This window comes from Medicago sativa, chromosome 3 (genome assembly GCF_051527215.1).
Source record: "Medicago sativa cultivar Bolivia chromosome 3, Bolivia_mono, whole genome shotgun sequence".
Classification (NCBI taxonomy): Eukaryota; Viridiplantae; Streptophyta; class Magnoliopsida; order Fabales; family Fabaceae; genus Medicago; species Medicago sativa.
In genome coordinates, this window is record NC_140751.1 from 91,274,597 (window position 1) to 91,293,744 (window position 19,148).

Sequence of the window (19,148 nt, forward strand, 5' to 3'; positions counted from 1 at the left end):
CCATACCAAAACAATCTACATGTACTTTAATATTTAAATCTCATAGTTTTTCACTTCAAAATAAAAATCTCATGATTTGTCCCAGTAAACTTAAACTAAATTGATAAGGACATTGCATAATATATATTGAGGTTGGGGTTTGAATCCTGGACACCTCATTTCTCCACGTTTAAAATATATGAGCTTCGGTAACTAAACTACTTGACAATAAAAAATCGATTTAACATTTAACACTATTAATAAGTATATATAATAATTGATAAAAAATAAATAAATAAGAAGAAAAATGGGAAAGCCCAAGGGAAAGACATGCCATGAAATGTGAAACATAATGCCACATGCCTTTGTCTAGAGCATCCATTCCCATGTACTTCCTTTTCCTGACTTATAAAAGTTGAAAGCAACCAACAGCCTGTCCTTATTATATGATGAAATATGAATGACTATGATAGTAAGTAGTATATGAATACTATTATACTCATCCTCCTTTCCTTTCTCTCTCAAGCTACTATACATACTGGGAAGGAATAGGAAGAACAATCCCTATATTTGGCAAAAACAAAATATTAATAAATTATATTTTTGGTTGAACTTGTTACAATAAGTATATCATCCAGGTCCCCTTAACACTGTTCCTCTGATCTCTTATCCATTATCCTGTGATCCACAATTTCATTTCATGTATGGTTTTTAAAGGAATCTCTTTCACCCTCACCTAACAATACAGTGTACCCTCCCTCACAGAATCCATGTCAGGCAACGAGTGGTGGATGAAGGAAGAAGTAAGCATCCTTCTGCTGCTATTGTCTGCTAGCTAGTACTCTCTCTCTCAATAACCATTTATTTATTTATTTATTTATTTTCTATTTCTGTATTTTGTCGTTGCTTCATTGTATTATGTTAGGTAACCTTAATTTCAGGTTCCAGTGTCTTTGGAACTTTGTTACTTGACATTTTTGTTACTTGGATTCTTAATTTCAGTTCAATATATTTATGCTACTGGTCATTACTCATTATGTCTTAACTTTTTTTATTTTTTGTTTTTCAAACAATTGTGAATGATATTTAGGTAACCAAACAAAGAAGGACTTTGAAGAAGCATAGCTGAAAAGTGATATTAATATTTTTAATTTTTAGTTTTTGTTGTTATTATGGAGTGGAATTTGAAAGCACCTTCTTGGGATTTGGGGGGTATAGAAGAGGCAACATTACCCAACATAGAAACAATGGAAGAATCAAACAGATTTGGAGTTTATAAAATGAAAGGGGAGTTTTCTGTTGATTTGAAGCTTGGTCAGGTTGGGAACTCTGCCACTGATCAATCACCACTTCCTTTGTCTAATGATGCTGTTGTTGTCTCCAAAATTGCAACACCTACTTCTTCTTCAGGATCTTCTAAGAGAGCTAGAGCTATGAATAATGCAACATTGACAGTTTCTTGTCTTGTGGATGGGTGCAATTCTGATCTTAGTAATTGTAGAGATTATCATAGGCGTCATAAGGTTTGTGAACTTCATTCTAAGACTCCAGAGGTTACAATTTGTGGCCTTAAACAAAGGTTCTGCCAACAGTGTAGCAGGTATATATGCATCATCAGTATATCATATCCTATATTTAAATTTGAAATTAACGATTAATTTAATCCCTAAGCTATAAAATATAACAGATGCCCACATGCTATATGAAATCAGTCAATTTATTCTCTAAAGTAAACGAAAATCCCGTCAAATTAATCTCTAAAATTTTAATAGTGATGACTAAATTGACAGATCTTATATATGTTTAATGACTACTTCCTCGGGCCACATTTATAAGTAAATATTGTTTTTTCAGATTTATTGAATAACCGATATATCTAGACTATAATATTATCCGATAAATCAGTTATTTAATAAATCTAAAAGAGGAATAGTTGTTTATAAATGTGACCAGAGGGAATAGTTACTATATCGAACATAAGTTATGAACCAACTTGGAGAGAGTGATAGTTAAGAAACAAAATTTATGTGCATTTCTAAAATAGTTCTAGATTGTTTGTAATTTCTTCTGTTAGTTTGTATATGCATTTATGGATTTGAATCCTTATCCACTGTTCATGTTAGCTTCCATTCCATTGTTCATGTTGGCTTCATAAGTACTATTGTTTGCTATACCTTTAGCATCTTAATTACCTTTCTTTATTCTTTAACCAAAAAGAATCTCTCAACACATAAGAAACCTGGAGGTTCCGCTTTATAATTTTATTCTATCATACAAACTATACAACACCGACATTTCAGATTGAAAGTGTGTATGGTGTTGAACACGAGTTGGTGTCGGACACCAACATGACGCCGACACACATGCTTACATAATTACATTTAGTTATAAGGTTCTCTCAAATTAACATCGACGTTGACGTGTTAATTCGTGACTGGTGTCTATAAATTTTTCATATGCATGCAAGTTTCATGCAGAAAACATAGTTTAATTATATGGTTTCTTTTAAAATTAATGTTCTTTAAGTTATAGTCTTATAGATCCTTGCGTTTGTGTTCAAACTCGATGGATCTCACATTCTTACACCATGTTACTAGTCTGTGACAACATGATAGTTGAAGTTCCTCAAGTCCTGAATCTTAATTTCCTTCATGTAGGTTTCATTCGCTGGAGCAATTTGATGAAAGAAAAAGAAGCTGTAGGAAACGTTTAGATGGACACAACCGAAGAAGAAGAAAACCACAGCCTGAACCTATCACGCGACCTGCTGGTAGTTTTTTGTCCAATTACCAAGGTAAGGTTGGTTGGTTAGCTTCTAGTTTAGTTATTTCAACCACATTGTTTATCTTGAGTGGACCCATTTGCATATATTGCCTAGATATTTTGGGTTTGTAGATGAAGTGGTAAACTCCATTAAGACTAACACTCAATTGTGAGGTCTCGGGTTTTAAATTTAGATGAAGGTGTTGAACCTAATAATTTCAGCATTATCGGTTGAAGTAGACTTTACCAACTATATATGCCTAGATATGAATTGATGCATGCGTTGCCTAAAGATCCCCACAAACATACGGAAATATATACTTATATCAGATGAGTAGGAAGCTTCATGTGATTACGCAATGCCCTTGGATAGATGAGTGCGCCTGATTTGGTCCATTTATGTCTCTGTCGCGCTCATGGCAATCTAATGGCCATTAATATAATAATATTATTGGTAGGGTACACATACCAAACAAAAAGAGTTTGCTTCACGACCAATGTTTTTTAAGAGAAATTGTCCTTTCATGCGATTAATTAATCTTCAAACTCGCATTCAAAAGCATGTTCCACCGTAACTTTATAGAAGCTTCAAATTCAGGCTTTTGTTTCAACCTGATATTTCATCGAGATTTTGGTGAAGTTGCTGCACAGTTATGAGACTCTCTCACGTAGTCACGTATATAAGCAAAAGGTATTTGAAAAGTTGATGTATGTGGTTAAATAGGGAGTAATTAACTAATCGGGTTAGACTCTTTCATAGTCTTAAATCCCAACATTTAATGCTTTCATTGGGAGTTGGCCACGAAAATGACTACTTATAGGCTGGATTAAGGTACTCCATCGATTACTTAAAGATGAGTGAAACCGCCAAGAGGAAAGGGCTACCATTAGAGCAAGGTGATAGAGTGAAAGCCGCCGTGGACGTCAACTCTTAGACAAATGGCAATGTTGGGAGTCCCACGTAGAATAAATGCATAGTAGTTAATAGCGGATAGCGGCGCGTAGCGGCCGACCCCAAAAATGCTATAGCGGGATAGCGCCTAGCGCTATGACCGCTATTTCATAATTTTTAGGACAAATTATATAAATAATACTATAAATTATAGACAAACATATATCTAATATAAAATTAAACAGCAGTGCTATATATCCAGAGAAAAAGCTTCCCGAAGTGCTCCCGACACACAATTCAACCAATCAAAATCTGTTATTCCCGGAAAACACGGCAGTCAAGATTTTATTTTATTTTTTTTGGAAGAAGTCCATCAAATAAATATAACATCTAAAGGCTATTATATTGCCAAGTCAGTCGTGATCAGCTTCACGAAGTTTCCTTCGCTGTGTTTAGTATTATCGAAAATTAAATATAACATTCAAATCTCATGACACATTCATAAATCACACAAAGTTACAAACCACCTAAATCTTATGAAAGGTTTTACTCAAAATCATTCAAAGTTACAAACCACCAAAATTCAAAACATTACGAAAGCTTTCAAGTCTCCAACATAATATCAAAATTCAAAAGTCTTAACCAAAATTCAAAACATTAAATCCTAAAGAAACAGAGAGCAGAATAGAGGATGAACAAAACAGAGGATGTTTGTGATATGTTTATGAACAAGCAGAATAGAGTATGAACAAAACAGAGGATGTTTGTGATATGTTTATGAACAAAACAGAGAGGAAGATTTATAGAAGAGAGCAAACACGAGGTCAAGAAGTTACAAAGCTGAGGAATGGCGGCGGTAAGGAACGACGGCGGATGACGGTGCGACGGCGGCGTTTTACGGTGAGAAGATGTACAGATCGTCCGTTTTTTGAGAGAAATGCGTTTTGGGGTGAGAAGATGAAAGGCGCAAAGAATGAAAGAAGGAAGAGAGAAACTGAAGTTATTAGGGTTTGACGAAAATGACAAAAATACCCTTGTTTTTTTTTAAACCAAGGAGAATCTTGTATTTTCACGTAAAATGAAATAGCGGTGCTAGACTGCAAAACCGCTATGCAGTGTTGCGGCCGCTATTGCGCCGCTATCTCATAACGCTACGCCATGGCTTATTGCATAGCGGTTCGGTACCGCACCGCACCGCGCGGCCGCTATTGGCCGCTATAGCGCCGCTATTAACTACTCTGAATAAATGTACTATGTAAGCCATGATGCTCTCCTACCTAATAGACGAGACATTTAGATTGAGGTTTTCTCGTGGACTTCAGTCATTTTGCGGTGTTGTGTCTACCTAATTTCTAATTCATGTTATCCTTAAGGAAATAACTGATAGTGCAAATTGGACATGATATGACTTGAATTTTGTTTACGTAAGTGAAAGACATTGCACACCTTCCGAGTCAATTTTGTAGGATTGTGTTAGTCTCAACTCTCAACCCAAATTTTAAAACTATGACAGAATATTTAAGATATGTTAGGCTACCATCTATTTTATTACTCGTGAAAAAACATGTTCACAAGGCTTTGTAATATAATATGATGCATTAGGCCTAAGCATGTTCCTTATTAGCCATTAACAAAATAATGATATATTTGTTAATCATTCCATTAGTTTATTTAAAGTACAAGTAATTCAATGTCTAAAATTTTACTGCTATACTTTTTCAGGCACCCAGGTGCTACCCTTTTCAAGTTCTACTGCCATGGTGAATTCAGCTTGGAGTAGCGGACTCATTACTTCCTGTGAAAGTGGTAGACTTCACATCCACAACCAACACCAGCAAGTTCATGTGGTTGATAAACAAGATCATTTTCTTGGTTCTACTGCAACCACCTACGAAGAAGGGAAACAACTTCAATTCTTACACAATGACAACAACAATCCCTCACTTCATAGCCAAACCACACCTCTTCTTAGGACAAGTAGCAAAATGTTCTGTGATAGTTTAGCAACTTCAGTACACGAGTCACCTTGTGCTCTCTCTCTTCTGTCATCATCACAGACGCACACACCTGATAATGGTTTGAATCAAATGGTGCAGCAGCCTCATTCAATGTCTCTTATGCAGCCCTTGGGACTGAGTCTGCATGGTAACTATAGCTTTGAGTCCATGGAAGGAGTGTTGGTCCCAAATGGGAGTGAGAGTGATCATTGTTCCTCGTTGTATAACATGGGTTCTGATGGATCACAAGGCAATGATGCACCTCAACTATTTCCCTATCAATGGGAATAGAAAATTATCATAAGTGTTCCCCCTTTGTTAGTTCATTTTGAATGAATTCTTTACACCTGGACTACTTAGTTATGGTATTCCTTATTGAGAAAGTAATGTATGAAATTTATGATCTCTATCACGAGGAGAAAAGAAAAACTAGGCAACAAAATTCATAAATGGGATTTTTTTCTCTCTCACATACAATTCCTTTGGCAAATGTGATTCTTAAAAAATTGTAGAATATTTTTAGCAAGGTAATTAAGCTCCCGTTTGTTTCAGATTTAAAAAAAAAAAATCTATTTTTTTCTTAAAATAAATCACTTTTTTCATTTTTAAGTGTTTGTTTAAGATTTTTAGAAAAATCTATTTTGATTCTGAAATGAAAAGTTATTAGGATTAACTTTTCTTAAAATATATATTTTTTTTTTCAAAAACAAGGAGGCAACACGTGTACAAGTTAAAACTTTTTTTTTTAAATGGGTTTTTATGGGTAGTAGACAAACTAAAATAACTTCAGATTTTTTTTAAAATCTCTAAAAAAAATCTCTAGATTCTTTTATACGCAAAATCTATTTTTTTTTTAACTGAAACAAACACACCCTAAACCCAAACAAATTGTGGTTAACTCTAAATATTTTTAGCATGGATAATGAAATATGATTTTCAATTATCCTATAGAGTTAAATAGATATTCTTATTCATTTACCATTGAATAATTATGTAATTATCAACTTAACCTTATTACTCATGTAGCTCCACTCCCCTATCTTTTTTTGTTTGTTTGAAGAAGCCTATATTTTCAAATATTAATAAGCTTTTATCTAAATCATGATGATAAACCTTGAGCTTAATATGTAAACACAAATATCAGCTTGGTGAAAGAGGATTAATATAAAAGCATTAAATCCATTCACTAAAAAAATCACAACAATTCGAATACATGCATTATTCACACGCTAAAATGACACCGTAAAGCCAAAACAAACAACAAACATTTTTTTTTCTTAAAAAAAACATTTTTAAGCAAATATCTCTAAACTAAAATAAAATATAATATCGTGAATAAACCAAATGTGAGTTAACTCATATTGGTATTCAGAATGTGATTTAGCGTGACATAAGTTACGTAGGTTATAAGGGTGGGCAAAAAAACTAACAAACCGAACTGAATTGAACCAAAAAAATTGAACTATTACTAACAATTTTGAAACGGAACTAAAACAGTTCAATTCAATTCGAAACAATTGAGTTCAATTTGAAACAGTTGGGTAACTAAAAATTAGATTTTGTTTTTTTTTTCTTCAACTGTACCAATAATAACAGTTCGGTTCAATTCAGAATAGTTCAATTCTGTTAAATTCAAAATACAAACAGTTCGGTTCAGATCAATTCAATTCGAAACAATTGAGTTCAATTTGAAACAGTTGGGTAACTAAAAATTAGATTTTGTTTTTTTTTTCTCCTACTGTACCAATAATAACAGTTCGGTTCAATTCAAAATAATTCAATTTGGTTAAATTCAAAATACAAACAGTTCAATTCAGATCAATTCAATTATTTTATAATTTAGCAAACAATTCAATTTGATTCGGTTCATTTTTCATTCCAAACCAAACCATATCCACCCCTAATTAAAGTCACGTGGAAGTGAGCAACTCTTGTTGGAAAAAAGAGCAATTTTCTAATTACTGCGTCAAACCTAAAAGTGATCCGAGCCCGCAATCGTGATCATCTTTTTCTCGGTACACTTTGTCTGAAAGCAAAATCAAAACACTGCAAATACAACTACACCACATTTTGCGTTGACGACTCGAATTCGAACCACAACAATGGAGGAACCACCGTGTTCATCATCATCGCGATCGAGCTCCAAAGGAAAATCCTCAATCGATCCCATCACCGGCATCAACGTCCTCAGCGACGATCTTCTCCACAACATTTTCTCCAGACTTCCTGCCATATCCTTCGCTTCTGCAACTTGCGTTAACAACTCATGGAATTCCGTTTGTAATCGCATCATTTCTCGTCCTAAACTCGCCTCTGCACTTTCTCTCAATCCTTCGCTCCGCGTAAGTCCTAATAGAACTCGCACAACTAGGTTTAATACTTCTGCATATTTTTTTATCTGAATTTCATTTCTATTTGACCAGGATGCGGTGAATGAAGTTGTCGATAAGGTTTTGTCTGAGCCAATTCGACCGTACTTTGCTATTGTCAATATTGGATGTGGATTTGATCCGAACAAGATTCTGAGGCTTGTAAGAATTTAATTAATGTCAACTTTTTTTAAGCGAGTATTATTTGTGTTATGCAACTTATTTAATTCCAACGGTGCAGGTTAAGCGGAGAGTAGGGTTCAATATTCCGGTGGTTGTTACGGTGAATAATGGTATTATTGGAAGGGATGCTGTTACTGATGAATTTAAAGAGGTTCGATGTTGATAATTTTTTCTGTTGTGTTGTTGAGATTTTATAAAGCCATGTGTAAATCTGAGTGAGGATGATCTGTGTAGGTGAAATGGGGTGCTCTTTTTAGTGGCATTGGCGATTTAGAATATGCGAGACATATAAATGAAGGCATAGTTTTGACAATTGGCTGTTTGCCAGGACTGAAAGTTGAAGCTATACCGTTAATACGACCAGCAAAGGTAGTAAATTTATTCAAAAATTTGGACTTTGCTCGCTATGAAAATTAATATGTAAAAGTAAGACATTTTTAAGATTAATTAGTTAATTAATACCTTGCTACCAAAGGTAGTCTCGTGCAAAAGGCACCCTTAAGCTACCAACTGGCTTTAGTAATGCCTTAAGGCAAGAGGTGGCTTACTGAACTAAGGTGTTAATAGATAAGCAAAGATAACAGTATAAGAAATTAACTGTCTATTTAAATTAACCACTCAATCTGAAAAGTAGCAGAGGGAATGCAAAAAATGTAATACATATTCACCACATTATGACTAGTTTATCCTCTTTATCATCACATTTAAAATGGACTAAAGTGTAATACATATTCATTTACTACTGACTACAGATTTTAGCATAAGAGTAGAGGGAAATATTCAAGCTTGAGGAAAATTGATGCTACAAAGGCAGTCTACGTGCGAATGGAGATTAAAAAATCATAAGGATGTGAAAGTGTGTTCTAAGTTAGGGAAATGCAAAAAATGAAACTGAAATTTAGTATTATTTTGTATGTTGTCAAAAAAAAATATTATATTAGATATTGACTGCTAACCCCGGGCTTAAGTTTATGACTTTGCTAATGCATGAAGTTTAATGATTTTTATAGAAATATCTTTTAAATATTTATTTACATTTCTCATAGAATCTCCGGGTGTTATGATCGCATGATTTTCATGATTTCTTCTCCCTTCTGATTCAAAGAAGGATCTCAGTTTTTAAAACTTCACCACTAGCAAGAGGAATACCCTTCCCTCACCTCGGAATTAGATAATGCGATGCTTTATTTTTTATTTTTTTAATTTCATGAAGTTATTAATTAATAGTATTTCTGATACCAGACACCTCAAGAACCATGTGTTGATAGTTTTGTAATGGATATCAAGGAATACTCAGCCTCTGTCTCTGGTCACCAATTCCCTGCTGGGGTTATATTATTTGGAGTGAGTTAACAATCACACTTATTTACCGATATTGATTTTATTTTTATAGTTAATTTATCAATCTTGGTTCTGTTCCTAACATTTTGATTTGGTGGCACAGGAAGCAAGCAGTGACATGAAACTGGTCATGGAGAAGTTGGGTTAGTGATTCTTGAATACATATTTATTTACTCAAAAGGAAAAAATCGGAAATTAAATGTTATGCTTGTTAGAATATTTGAGGTTTATCTCTACAATTGTATTGTGTTAAATGATAAAATAAATAAACTATTCTAACAGTTTATATACACATGCTCTATTTAGTTTGAAGATATTATTATTGACTGCTTTGCCTGTAATATTTTGTTACAAAATAAGTATGGGATATACATAATGACAATTTTATACTTAAACTTAGATGGGACGACTGTTTATTTTGTGTTAGTGCTCTAATTGGAAAAAACATGACTTCAATTAACACATTTCTTCCACAAATACATGCTTACTTTCTGTCTTCTTTGACGGTATTTTGTTTCATTTCAGATTATGCCATGCCTATGGACACAGTCGTTGTGGGCGATGAAAGAGGATGCTCTGTATTCAGATGTGGAAATGATTCTAGACACGCCTGTAGTAGTAAAGGGTACATAGAAGCTGTTGCTCTTGTATTTGCTCAAGACAGAAACAGGTCTTCTGGTACCTCTCGATCCCCTTTTCTTCGCTCTTGCCACATAATTCCAATGTAATGCATGCAACTGCTACAGTGCATGTTGTTGTATCTTGTTAATGGACAATATAATTTTGTATATTCCTCTAAGAGTCAAACCGTCAAAGGATATCAGGATTGACAATTCATGTATAACTTGGCTATAAATAATCTAAATTTTTGCTCAAGAAATTTATGTAGTTAATCAAGGCAGTTTTAAGAAAAAAATAAGTGGGAATTTCTTTCAAATTTGTTGGACACTTCTAGAAATTTCCATTATAAAAGGGCAGCCCGGTGCACAAAGCTCCTGCATATGCAGGGTCCGGGAAGGGGTATATTGCTTCTTTTTCTTGCGACAGGGATCTAGGTGAGATGTTGGGGGAAATTAGTACAGATGCAAGTTTTTTTGTGCAAGTACAGTATTGGATACGGATATGATACAAATGTGACTAAGTTTGTCATCATGCAATATAGGGGAAGTTCCACTAGTCTAGAAAGCTACCTATTGCTATATTTTTTTTTTTTTTGTATTGCATCCAATTCTTCTCGGTCCCGCTTTTATGTGTTTGTGCATGTTGAATAATACCCTGTCCTGCATATGTTTTTCTACAGCCATGATTGTTTCTTGTGTTACATGGCTTTGTTTATGTCTTTTTTTAGTCATTTTTCTGTAAGTCACTCATCTTCATTCCCAATTGATTTTGCTGCAGGAAATATTAGATTTCATGTTGCCTTCTCAAATGGTGTTTCACCTGTGGGTGGCAGATACAAGGCAGCTTCAGTTAGAACAAACAAATCCGATTGTTCAACATGGCTAACTGCCAAAAGGGAAGGGCATCAGCAACCTCTTGATGGTCAAACTATTCTTCATGATATTAACACTTTGGTGCGCATTTATTTCTTATTTTTGGAACCTACAAGTTCCTTTCATTAAGGCAAAATAATGTTCGATACTACCAGGAAGGAATATGTATTATTGAGGAATATAAAAAGTTTAAGTTATTAAGGACTAGTCAAAATTTATCATTTACAGAAAGGTTCATTGGATTTCACCTGATCGACAAAAATACTTGTGCGGGGATAATACAGCTGTATTGGAGATTGATAAGTTAGGATCAGAGGGAATAAGAGGTGGAATTGGTAATAGATTAGAAACAGACTCTTGTGACAGGGATGTAGAATGAAGTATCTTCAAAGACAGTTACATCGGCTCATATTTGGAAACAATGAGTTGAAGAGGAATAACATAGTATGTTTTTTGAACTCGAGAATAAACAAGAAATGCACACTTTATATATAACACAACCCTTCAACTTATCAAGACCTGAGGTATAATCATGAACAAAACAACTAAAACCAAAAATATGAGGATAAACTTGAAAGTGAGGTTCATCAAGAAATAATAGAGAATGAGGTGCTTTGTTGTTTAGAGACAAAGTCTAAATTCTACTAATCAAATAATAAATAGTGGTAAGAATAACATCCTTGGCTGTCAATCCCGAATAGCCGAACAAAGTGCTCGTCATTTTCATTCATATCCCTTACTAACCACTCATCACAATCATCAATATTGTATTTAGGAGAATGAGATCAGTTAAATCCTTGATATCAAATTGGTATTCAAGAGCTTGGCCGTGCTTTACAAAAATCAAATGTCACAGTTACACAACTTAATTACAGACCGGTTTACTAGTTGAACCTAGTGTTGTCCATGGCGGAGAGCCGAAATCCTGCCATACCGGCTGCTTTGTGGCACTGTCGAATCGGATTATGGCAAAAACTCCTGCCATATCGGCCAAAATTGGGCAAATACCTCCGCCGTTATCCGCCACAACACTGGTTGAACCGACTGATCCAAGTCAGTTTTAATAACACTAGTCCAATTACTGATTCAAAACAAGTGGAAATGCACATTGTATTGTGGGCTATTTTAAAAGATAAAATCATTTTCTTTTCTCCCGCTTGTTTGATGATTATGGAATAATTCAATATTATTTTGAAAATTGTTTGGAGGCAATTGAAGAATGAAGATAAAACTTCATGTCAAAGGTAATTGAAGAATGAAGATAAAACTTCATATGTCAATAGCCAATAGCCTAGTTGAGCATCTAAACATGCCTAGGCTGTAATCTGGCTGGTTTTCTTTTGTTTCAGTAGCATATTTTATTGAAGCAATAATAACATGTATCCCTATTGATACTGATCATGATGGACCTCAGAAAATGTGACGACAAACTTCTAAATATTGTGGAAAAGATGAAAATAATAGACTGATGCTATCTGTTAATTTTTTTTTTTGTAAATATCATTCCAATGTTTTGTAAAACTAATGTGATATTAATTTTGTGCTTGTGGTTATTATTTCTTTTCCTTTTATTGCTATTTATGTTTTTCTTTTCTCACCAACTTTCCAAAATTTGGCAGCTGGAGAATCACATTGAGCCTCCTGAGTTGTACATTGGGGTGACTAAGCATAGGAAAGTCTCCATTGGAGCAGAGAAGCCAATGCCAAGAACTTGTATTGCATATCATGGCGTTGTGGGGTATGATATAAACTTTTAACTTTTCTGATTGTAGATCTTCTAATGCCTTGTTAATATGAAATTCTTCGGAGATGTTGTCGTTTAAGTTGAAGTATGACATAGCAAATAGAATGAAAATTAGGGATAGAATTCAAGGTAGTTCAGACTTGTGACTGAAACTAGGAGAGAGAGAAGGAGAGAAAGAGAACTAAAAAAATTCAGATTTTTATTGAATTGATTACTGAGTACTCTGAGTGTAATGGTCATATGGGATGAAGAGTCTTTGACTCTGCTAACTAATCCACCGACTAAGCATAACAGAAACTAACCGATAATGATAAAAGCTAACTGCTAATAACATAATGTGCTGTCATGTACACTGGTTAACCATATAACTTGATGTATATGACTACTATACTATTTATGAAATGACAGGAAGATAGAGTGAGGTGCCAACCATCAGATCCAAACAGGGTGTAAGAAATAGAGGGATTTTTCAGTTGTAATTTGTGATTAAAAAAATAAAACAACCCATGCTCTAGGATTTTTTTGTTTTTTTCACATGTCTGTAAGACCTGTGATGCCATATGGTATTGAATATTTGAATACACTTAGTATTGTGAAGAGAACACTGCAATTGATCTAGGCTTACACAAAACGAGATATGATTATAAACAAAATCATTAGAAAAATAGTTGGGTAGTTCCTATTGTAGAAAAGATGATAGAATCTCATTTGAGGTGGTTTGGACACGCATTGAAATGACCCAAAGAATCGATAAAGAGGATAGATGAGGTGGAGGGTAGTCTAATAACTAGAGGTAGGGTGCCAATGAAAACTATAGAACAAAGCTTTAGTAAAGAAGGTATACAAAGTGAAGGGTGGTCTAATGGCTAGAGGTAGGAAGCCATTGAAAAATATAGATCAAACCATTAAGAGAGATTTAAATGACCTATCTTTATCTTCTTAAAAAAAATTATCTATCTTTATACTACGTGATTAGAATATTAGTGTGTTATGCGCTTCATGCGGCTGACCCCACCTGGTGGGGATAGGCTTTTAACCCAATTATCTCATCCACTCTGCCATGTTCAACAGCTGATATCAATTAGCTGATATCAATTTGTCTTGGCTAGATTAGGTTATTTGTGATGTTCTAGTTGCTTATAAGCTGATCGATCAAGTGAAAATTCAAGTCATCTAAAATTATAAATTTGGTGACCTATTGACTTTTTTAATGTCAGCCATACAAAAATTTAACTCTTGTGAATCATGTGCTATGTTGATAAACCATGCCATGATGGGCAACATGCATAATTATATCATACTGTGCTTCGATATTTTGAGTGTTAGGAGCTAGAAACGATCTTCTAATTTGGTAATTGATGTTTGCTGTTTGTACAACTGTAGTTGTTGTTACTTATTCAAATTCTGGAAAGTAAAAAATGCTTGTATACATGGACTTTCTATTTCTTTTTGTACAACTTATGATAGGTGGGCAACTTTTCCTTTTAGGCTAAATTACATATTTGGTCCCTTAATTAATTTCTAAGTTTCACTTTGGTCCCCTAATTAATAAAAGTTTCATTTTAGTCCTTTAATTTCATCTCCGTTTGCCAAACTGGTCCTTTCTGTTATGTTTTAACCATAAATGTCTAAGATGAACCAACATTAGAGGTGGTCCACCATAGACCTTATAAATGTTTTCAATTTAAACCGCTTGATCTTTTTTTGAAATAGAGAACCGTTGGATTTTGAAGGTCTATGAGATCTATCAATGGATCATCAACACCTAATTTTATTTTATAATTCATCTTCTTTCTCCCCTTATTCTTCTCCATCATCTTCTTCACAATACCTTCATCAAAAACCCAGAAGAAGAAAAAAACATAAAATTGATTCACATCTAAATTATTCAAGCATCTTCCCAAAGCCATTTTTAATATTTTTATTCAAGCACCTTCCCAAATTTTTTATTCCAGCATCTTCCTTCCTCTTATGTCGTATTTTTTTTTTCTTTTTCCAAAACATAGAATTGAACCATCAAGGTTTTTTGTGTTTAGTTTATGGGCATCTGGTTTTTTGTGTTCATATTATGCTTTGATGTTTTAGGCTGTTAGCCTTTTGCGTCTTTTGGTTTTGCCTTGAGTTCAAAACTGGTGGGTTTAGCCTTTCGGCTTGTAATGGATTCAAATTGACTCTTGTAAATTCTTTCTCGATTTCTTCTCTTTTCTTATGCAAAGAGTTCATTTATTATAAGCTGATTCAGAACAAAAAAAAAAAAACCACGGTTGTTTGAGGAATAACTAGCCAAATCTGGAAAAATTATGAAATGAATAGGATATAGGCCATGGGTGATGAGAGAAGGGCCATGAGAGGAGTTCCTTTTGATTTTTTTTTAATAAATTTTTCTGGGTTTATTTTGAGTTTGATTGATGAATATTTATAAAGTTGATGAAGAAGATAAAGAAGAAAAGGAAGAGGAAGGAAGAAGATGAAGAAAAATTGAAAAAAATCAGGTGTTGGTGGTTCACGATATCATACAATAGACCTGCAATCAAATGGTTAATATCATATCAAGAATATTAGACATTAAAAAACTAACAGAAAGGACTAATTTGGCAAACGGAGATGAAATTAAAGGACCAAAATGAAACTTTTATTAACTAAAACATTAAAATTAAATTGACATTTGCAATGTATTTAGTACTAGTTTGAAAGATAAATTGTGATAACCATTTGAAGATTTATTTTTTATCGCTGCTGCTTTGATATGTCCCATTTAATAATCCATTTTTTCCCTTCCACTTTCCATAATTTTAATACTCTACTTGCTATCATTGGGCTTTACAAACACATATAAAGTTGACCAGGGCATCTCTTCAAATTGTTGCCATTGGTGCCTTTAGGCTCAGAGCTGTGTGATTTTTTTTATACTTCTCTTAAATGACCCCTGTTTACCTATCCTTTCTTGGTCTATTAATCCCTATTGTAACTATAAGTTTTCATGTTTTGGACAGAGGTGATGAAGAGTATCTATATGTTGATGGAATGGGCATCAAAACAGGAGATATTTTTCAGTTCTACCATTCAGATCCTAATGTTGCATCAGCTTCATTAACTGAGGTCCGTGGTTCCCTTAAAAATTTTAAGTTGGGGAGAAATTCCAGGAGTTCGGAGAGTGATGGAGACAATGCTATCAATGTTTTCGGTGGTATTGTTTTTGCTTGTTATGGCCGCGGCGAATCATTTTTTGGGCGTCTTAATGCTGATAGCTCCCCTTTCTTGGAGAATTTTCCAGGAGTGCCATTGGCTGGAATGTTTTGTGGTGGAGAAATGGTGCGTCCTTGTACCACTATGATTGGTCTATGTCCAGATGCAAAGCCCATTAGTTGCTTTTTGCATGTTTATAGCAGTGTCTATTTACTGATGTCATATGATCCTCCCTCTGTGGATCATTAGATGCTGCTTATAATTTTTTTCTTCAAAATGTACACTGCTAGTTTGAGGAGGATGTCTTTTTTTCCATTTGCCATGCACATGGACTAGACTATCTTGTCGTGATTGTATCACATGGGCATGTACTTCATACCGTCCTATAAGTAGTTTTGTGTATGTTAATTATAACATTTTCATTATGTAACCGACTTCACATCTTCTGAAGCATAAGTTCTACAAGTGAAAAGCTCAGCGGGGATGTAATCAAGTACTTGTTTCCGCAACTTTGTTGCTGTATTTGCTTATGAGTGTTTTAGATAAACTTCGACTTCAGTACTAAACTAACTTACTGTATTGTACCTCAATTTTCCGTGTGGGTTTCATTGTTGGAAGTAGTGTGGGATTCATAATTGCTCCACACGGTCCAACATGAATGATAAAACGGTTCTCACGGTTACTGACCACAATAACTACCCTTTTATTCAAAGATGCCTCTACAAAAAATTACACCGTAGACTGCTCAAAAAACCAATCTCAATTTGATTTCATCACCAGTTTGAATTAAACAACTAAATTCACAATGAAAGCTATCACTTAGAGATAAACCATTTAAATGCATTACTAGCTTATAACAGAGAAGCCAAATACATCACTCAGAACAAGAACTGGGTAGCCAAATAATATCACATTATAGCATCCGTTATCGGTGCATTGCTTTTCCCATTTCAAAAATATTGCTAAAACGCACATGGAAATTACCTAAATAAACCCAACGACAGTTAACTCGGTAGATGAACTGCGGTTGCGTGATAAAAAATTGCTTTTGATATACTTTAAACACCAAACTGTAGGGGAGCAGTTGTTGTCTTTTAAAAGTTATATACAAAGTTCTAATTAGTGTGAACTATGTTTTTAATGGTTAGCTCAAAGGAAAGTAAAATCACGTTTTGTATGAGTTACTTAAAAGCATTTCGATTTGTTGCCCTTTTCCCCCTTTCTTTGTCTTCAATAGTTGCTGTTTAATATATAGGGTGTAGTTAATTACATTTTTCTCAAAACAAAAAAAAAAAATAGAGGAGATGGCCTACGTACAGGATCTACAGGGTTTTGTTTGTAAGGATTAAATGGAAAGGAATAATATTTGTTCCGTAAGGTTCAACTAGTATTGTCTACTAGGGGGAAAAATTTCTTTAAGATATAACAAACTTGTCTTAGCCACTTCGATGTAGTGCTTTTCTGTTTAATTTTCGCATTACTAAGATATATATCGTATTATAAATCAAATGTACACTAAAAAATTTCTTTTATAATTTTGCCACACCAAACCATCATGTCTAGATCCGCCCCCTAATGGTAGTGTGAGATTAAAGTGATGCATCTTTATATTCGTGGGTGTTTTGTACACATATGCGTTATCTTTACCCTAACGGTTGGTTTGAATCTTATCCTCCACCACAATTTTGATGATTTTCTTCTTAAAAAAAAGTTAAAAACGATGGCAATGGGAGTTGAACGGTGGACATAACTATAGATAAAGGACTGTCTACCACTGGACTAATAAAGGACTATCTACAACTGGACTACGCATTGATTTGTGAAACATTATCCAATTATGTGATATATATTATCTTTTTGATCTACTATATTAAAAAAAAAGGCTTAATTAATGATTTGGTCCCTTAAGTTATTTGTTGGTTACATTTTGGTCCCATAAATTATTAACGTTACAATTTGGTCCCTTAAGTTACTTTTTGGTTTCGTTTTGGTCCCTTAACTATTAAAAGTTTCGTTTTGGTCCCTTAACTTATTTTTTGGTTTCGTTTTGGTCCCTTAACTTATTTTTTGGTTTCGTTTTGGTCCCTTAACTCTTCCTCCGTCAACCACTTTGGTCCTTTACGTTAGGATGAATGTATTAGAGTTAAGGGACCAAAACGAAACCAAAAAATAAGTTAAGGGACCAAATCGAAACAAAAAACTAAGTTAAGGGACCAAAACGAAACTTTTAATAGTTAAGGGACCAAAACGAAACCAAAAAGTAAGTTAAGGGACCAAATTGTAACGTTAATAACTTAAGGGATCAAAACGAAACCAAAAAATAAGTTAAGGTACCAAAAGAGTAATTAAGCCAAAAAAAAAATGGCCTGCAATCTGGTGTGGCACCTAACACTAGATCCGCCCCTGACTACCATCCAAATATACAACACAACCTACTTCAAAAATAAATTGAAATTTGCTCTTCTCACCATAAGATTTGCTCCGAAACAACATTAACCAGTTACTATCGTTGGAGGTATTTTCGTATTTTTTTGATGTTTTGTAGTAAAACTGATGGTGAGAAAAGCAATTTTTAAATAAATTTCTTATCCCGAACTTACATAAACCCCAAACACTGTCTTGAATTTTCACAACAATGTCCAATAAAAAAAAAGATTTTTTTTTGGCTTAATTACTCTTTTGGTCCCTTAATTTATTTTTTGGTTTCGTTTTGGTCTCTTAACTATTAAAAGTTTCGTTTCGGTCCCTTAACTTATTGTTTGGTTTTCTTTTGGTCCTTTAACTATTAAAAGTTTCGTTTTGGTCCCTTAACTTATTTTTTGGTTAAGTTTTGGTCCTTTAACTTATTTTTTGGTTTCGTTTTGGTCCCTTGACTCTAATACATTCATCCTAAAATACAGGACCAAAGTGCTTGAAGGAGGAAGAGTTAAAGGACCAAAACGAAACCAAAAATAAGTTAAGGGACAAAAATGAAACTTTTAATAGTTAAGGGACCAAAACGAAACCAAAATGTAAGTTAAGGGACCAAAATGAAACTTTTAATAGTTAAGGGACCAAAACGAAACCAAAAAATAAGTTAAGGGACCAAAAGAGTAATTAAGCCTTTTTTTTTATCAAGTAGTTTGATGGCTAGAGCTCACACATTTTTAATTAAATGTGAAAAAGTGGAGTGTCCAGGGTTCGAACCCCAAATCCTGCATA

General features: G+C 34.0%; 2 protein-coding genes across 3 annotated transcripts; both read left to right on the forward strand.

Moving 5' to 3' along the window:
- The first annotated feature begins 450 nt into the window (after positions 1-450).
- Positions 451-6,108, forward strand: LOC146941887 (squamosa promoter-binding-like protein 13A). 2 transcript variants are annotated; one of them, XM_085755739.1, is made up of 4 exons: positions 451-817; positions 1,070-1,579; positions 2,637-2,773; positions 5,357-6,108. In XM_085755739.1, exons 2-4 carry the CDS (start codon positions 1,152-1,154, stop codon positions 5,920-5,922), a joined length of 1,131 nt encoding a protein of 376 aa, XP_085611865.1. In that variant the 5' UTR covers positions 451-817; positions 1,070-1,151; the 3' UTR covers positions 5,923-6,108. The 2 variants fall into 2 exon arrangements, with proteins under 2 accessions (XP_085611865.1, XP_085611866.1); XM_085755740.1 differs by having other exon boundaries at positions 451-782.
- Positions 6,109-7,634: 1,526 nt separating this feature from the next.
- LOC146941888 (F-box/LRR protein) lies at positions 7,635-16,494 on the forward strand. The gene is made up of 10 exons (XM_085755737.1): positions 7,635-7,973; positions 8,055-8,162; positions 8,242-8,334; positions 8,418-8,552; positions 9,426-9,527; positions 9,628-9,667; positions 10,050-10,202; positions 10,923-11,098; positions 12,637-12,755; positions 15,755-16,494. The coding sequence occupies exons 1-10, from the start codon at positions 7,734-7,736 to the stop codon at positions 16,194-16,196; spliced, it is 1,608 nt and encodes a 535-aa protein (XP_085611863.1). The 5' UTR covers positions 7,635-7,733; the 3' UTR covers positions 16,197-16,494.
- The last annotated feature ends 2,654 nt before the right edge of the window (positions 16,495-19,148 follow it).

Bases quoted from the DNA above. Each gene is read 5' to 3' on its own strand.
- LOC146941887 (XM_085755739.1), top strand. From the start codon at position 1,152: ATGGAGTGGAATTTGAAAGCACCTTCTTGGGATTTGGGGGGTATAGAA. The intron at 1,580-2,636 runs GTATATATGCAT...TCCTTCATGTAG, and splicing joins TTCTGCCAACAGTGTAGCAG to GTTTCATTCGCTGGAGCAAT. The intron at 2,774-5,356 runs GTAAGGTTGGTT...ATACTTTTTCAG, and splicing joins TTTTTTGTCCAATTACCAAG to GCACCCAGGTGCTACCCTTT.
- LOC146941888 (XM_085755737.1), top strand. From the start codon at position 7,734: ATGGAGGAACCACCGTGTTCATCATCATCGCGATCGAGCTCCAAAGGA. The intron at 9,668-10,049 runs GTTAGTGATTCT...GTTTCATTTCAG, and splicing joins ACTGGTCATGGAGAAGTTGG to ATTATGCCATGCCTATGGAC. The intron at 11,099-12,636 runs GTGCGCATTTAT...AAAATTTGGCAG, and splicing joins TTCATGATATTAACACTTTG to CTGGAGAATCACATTGAGCC.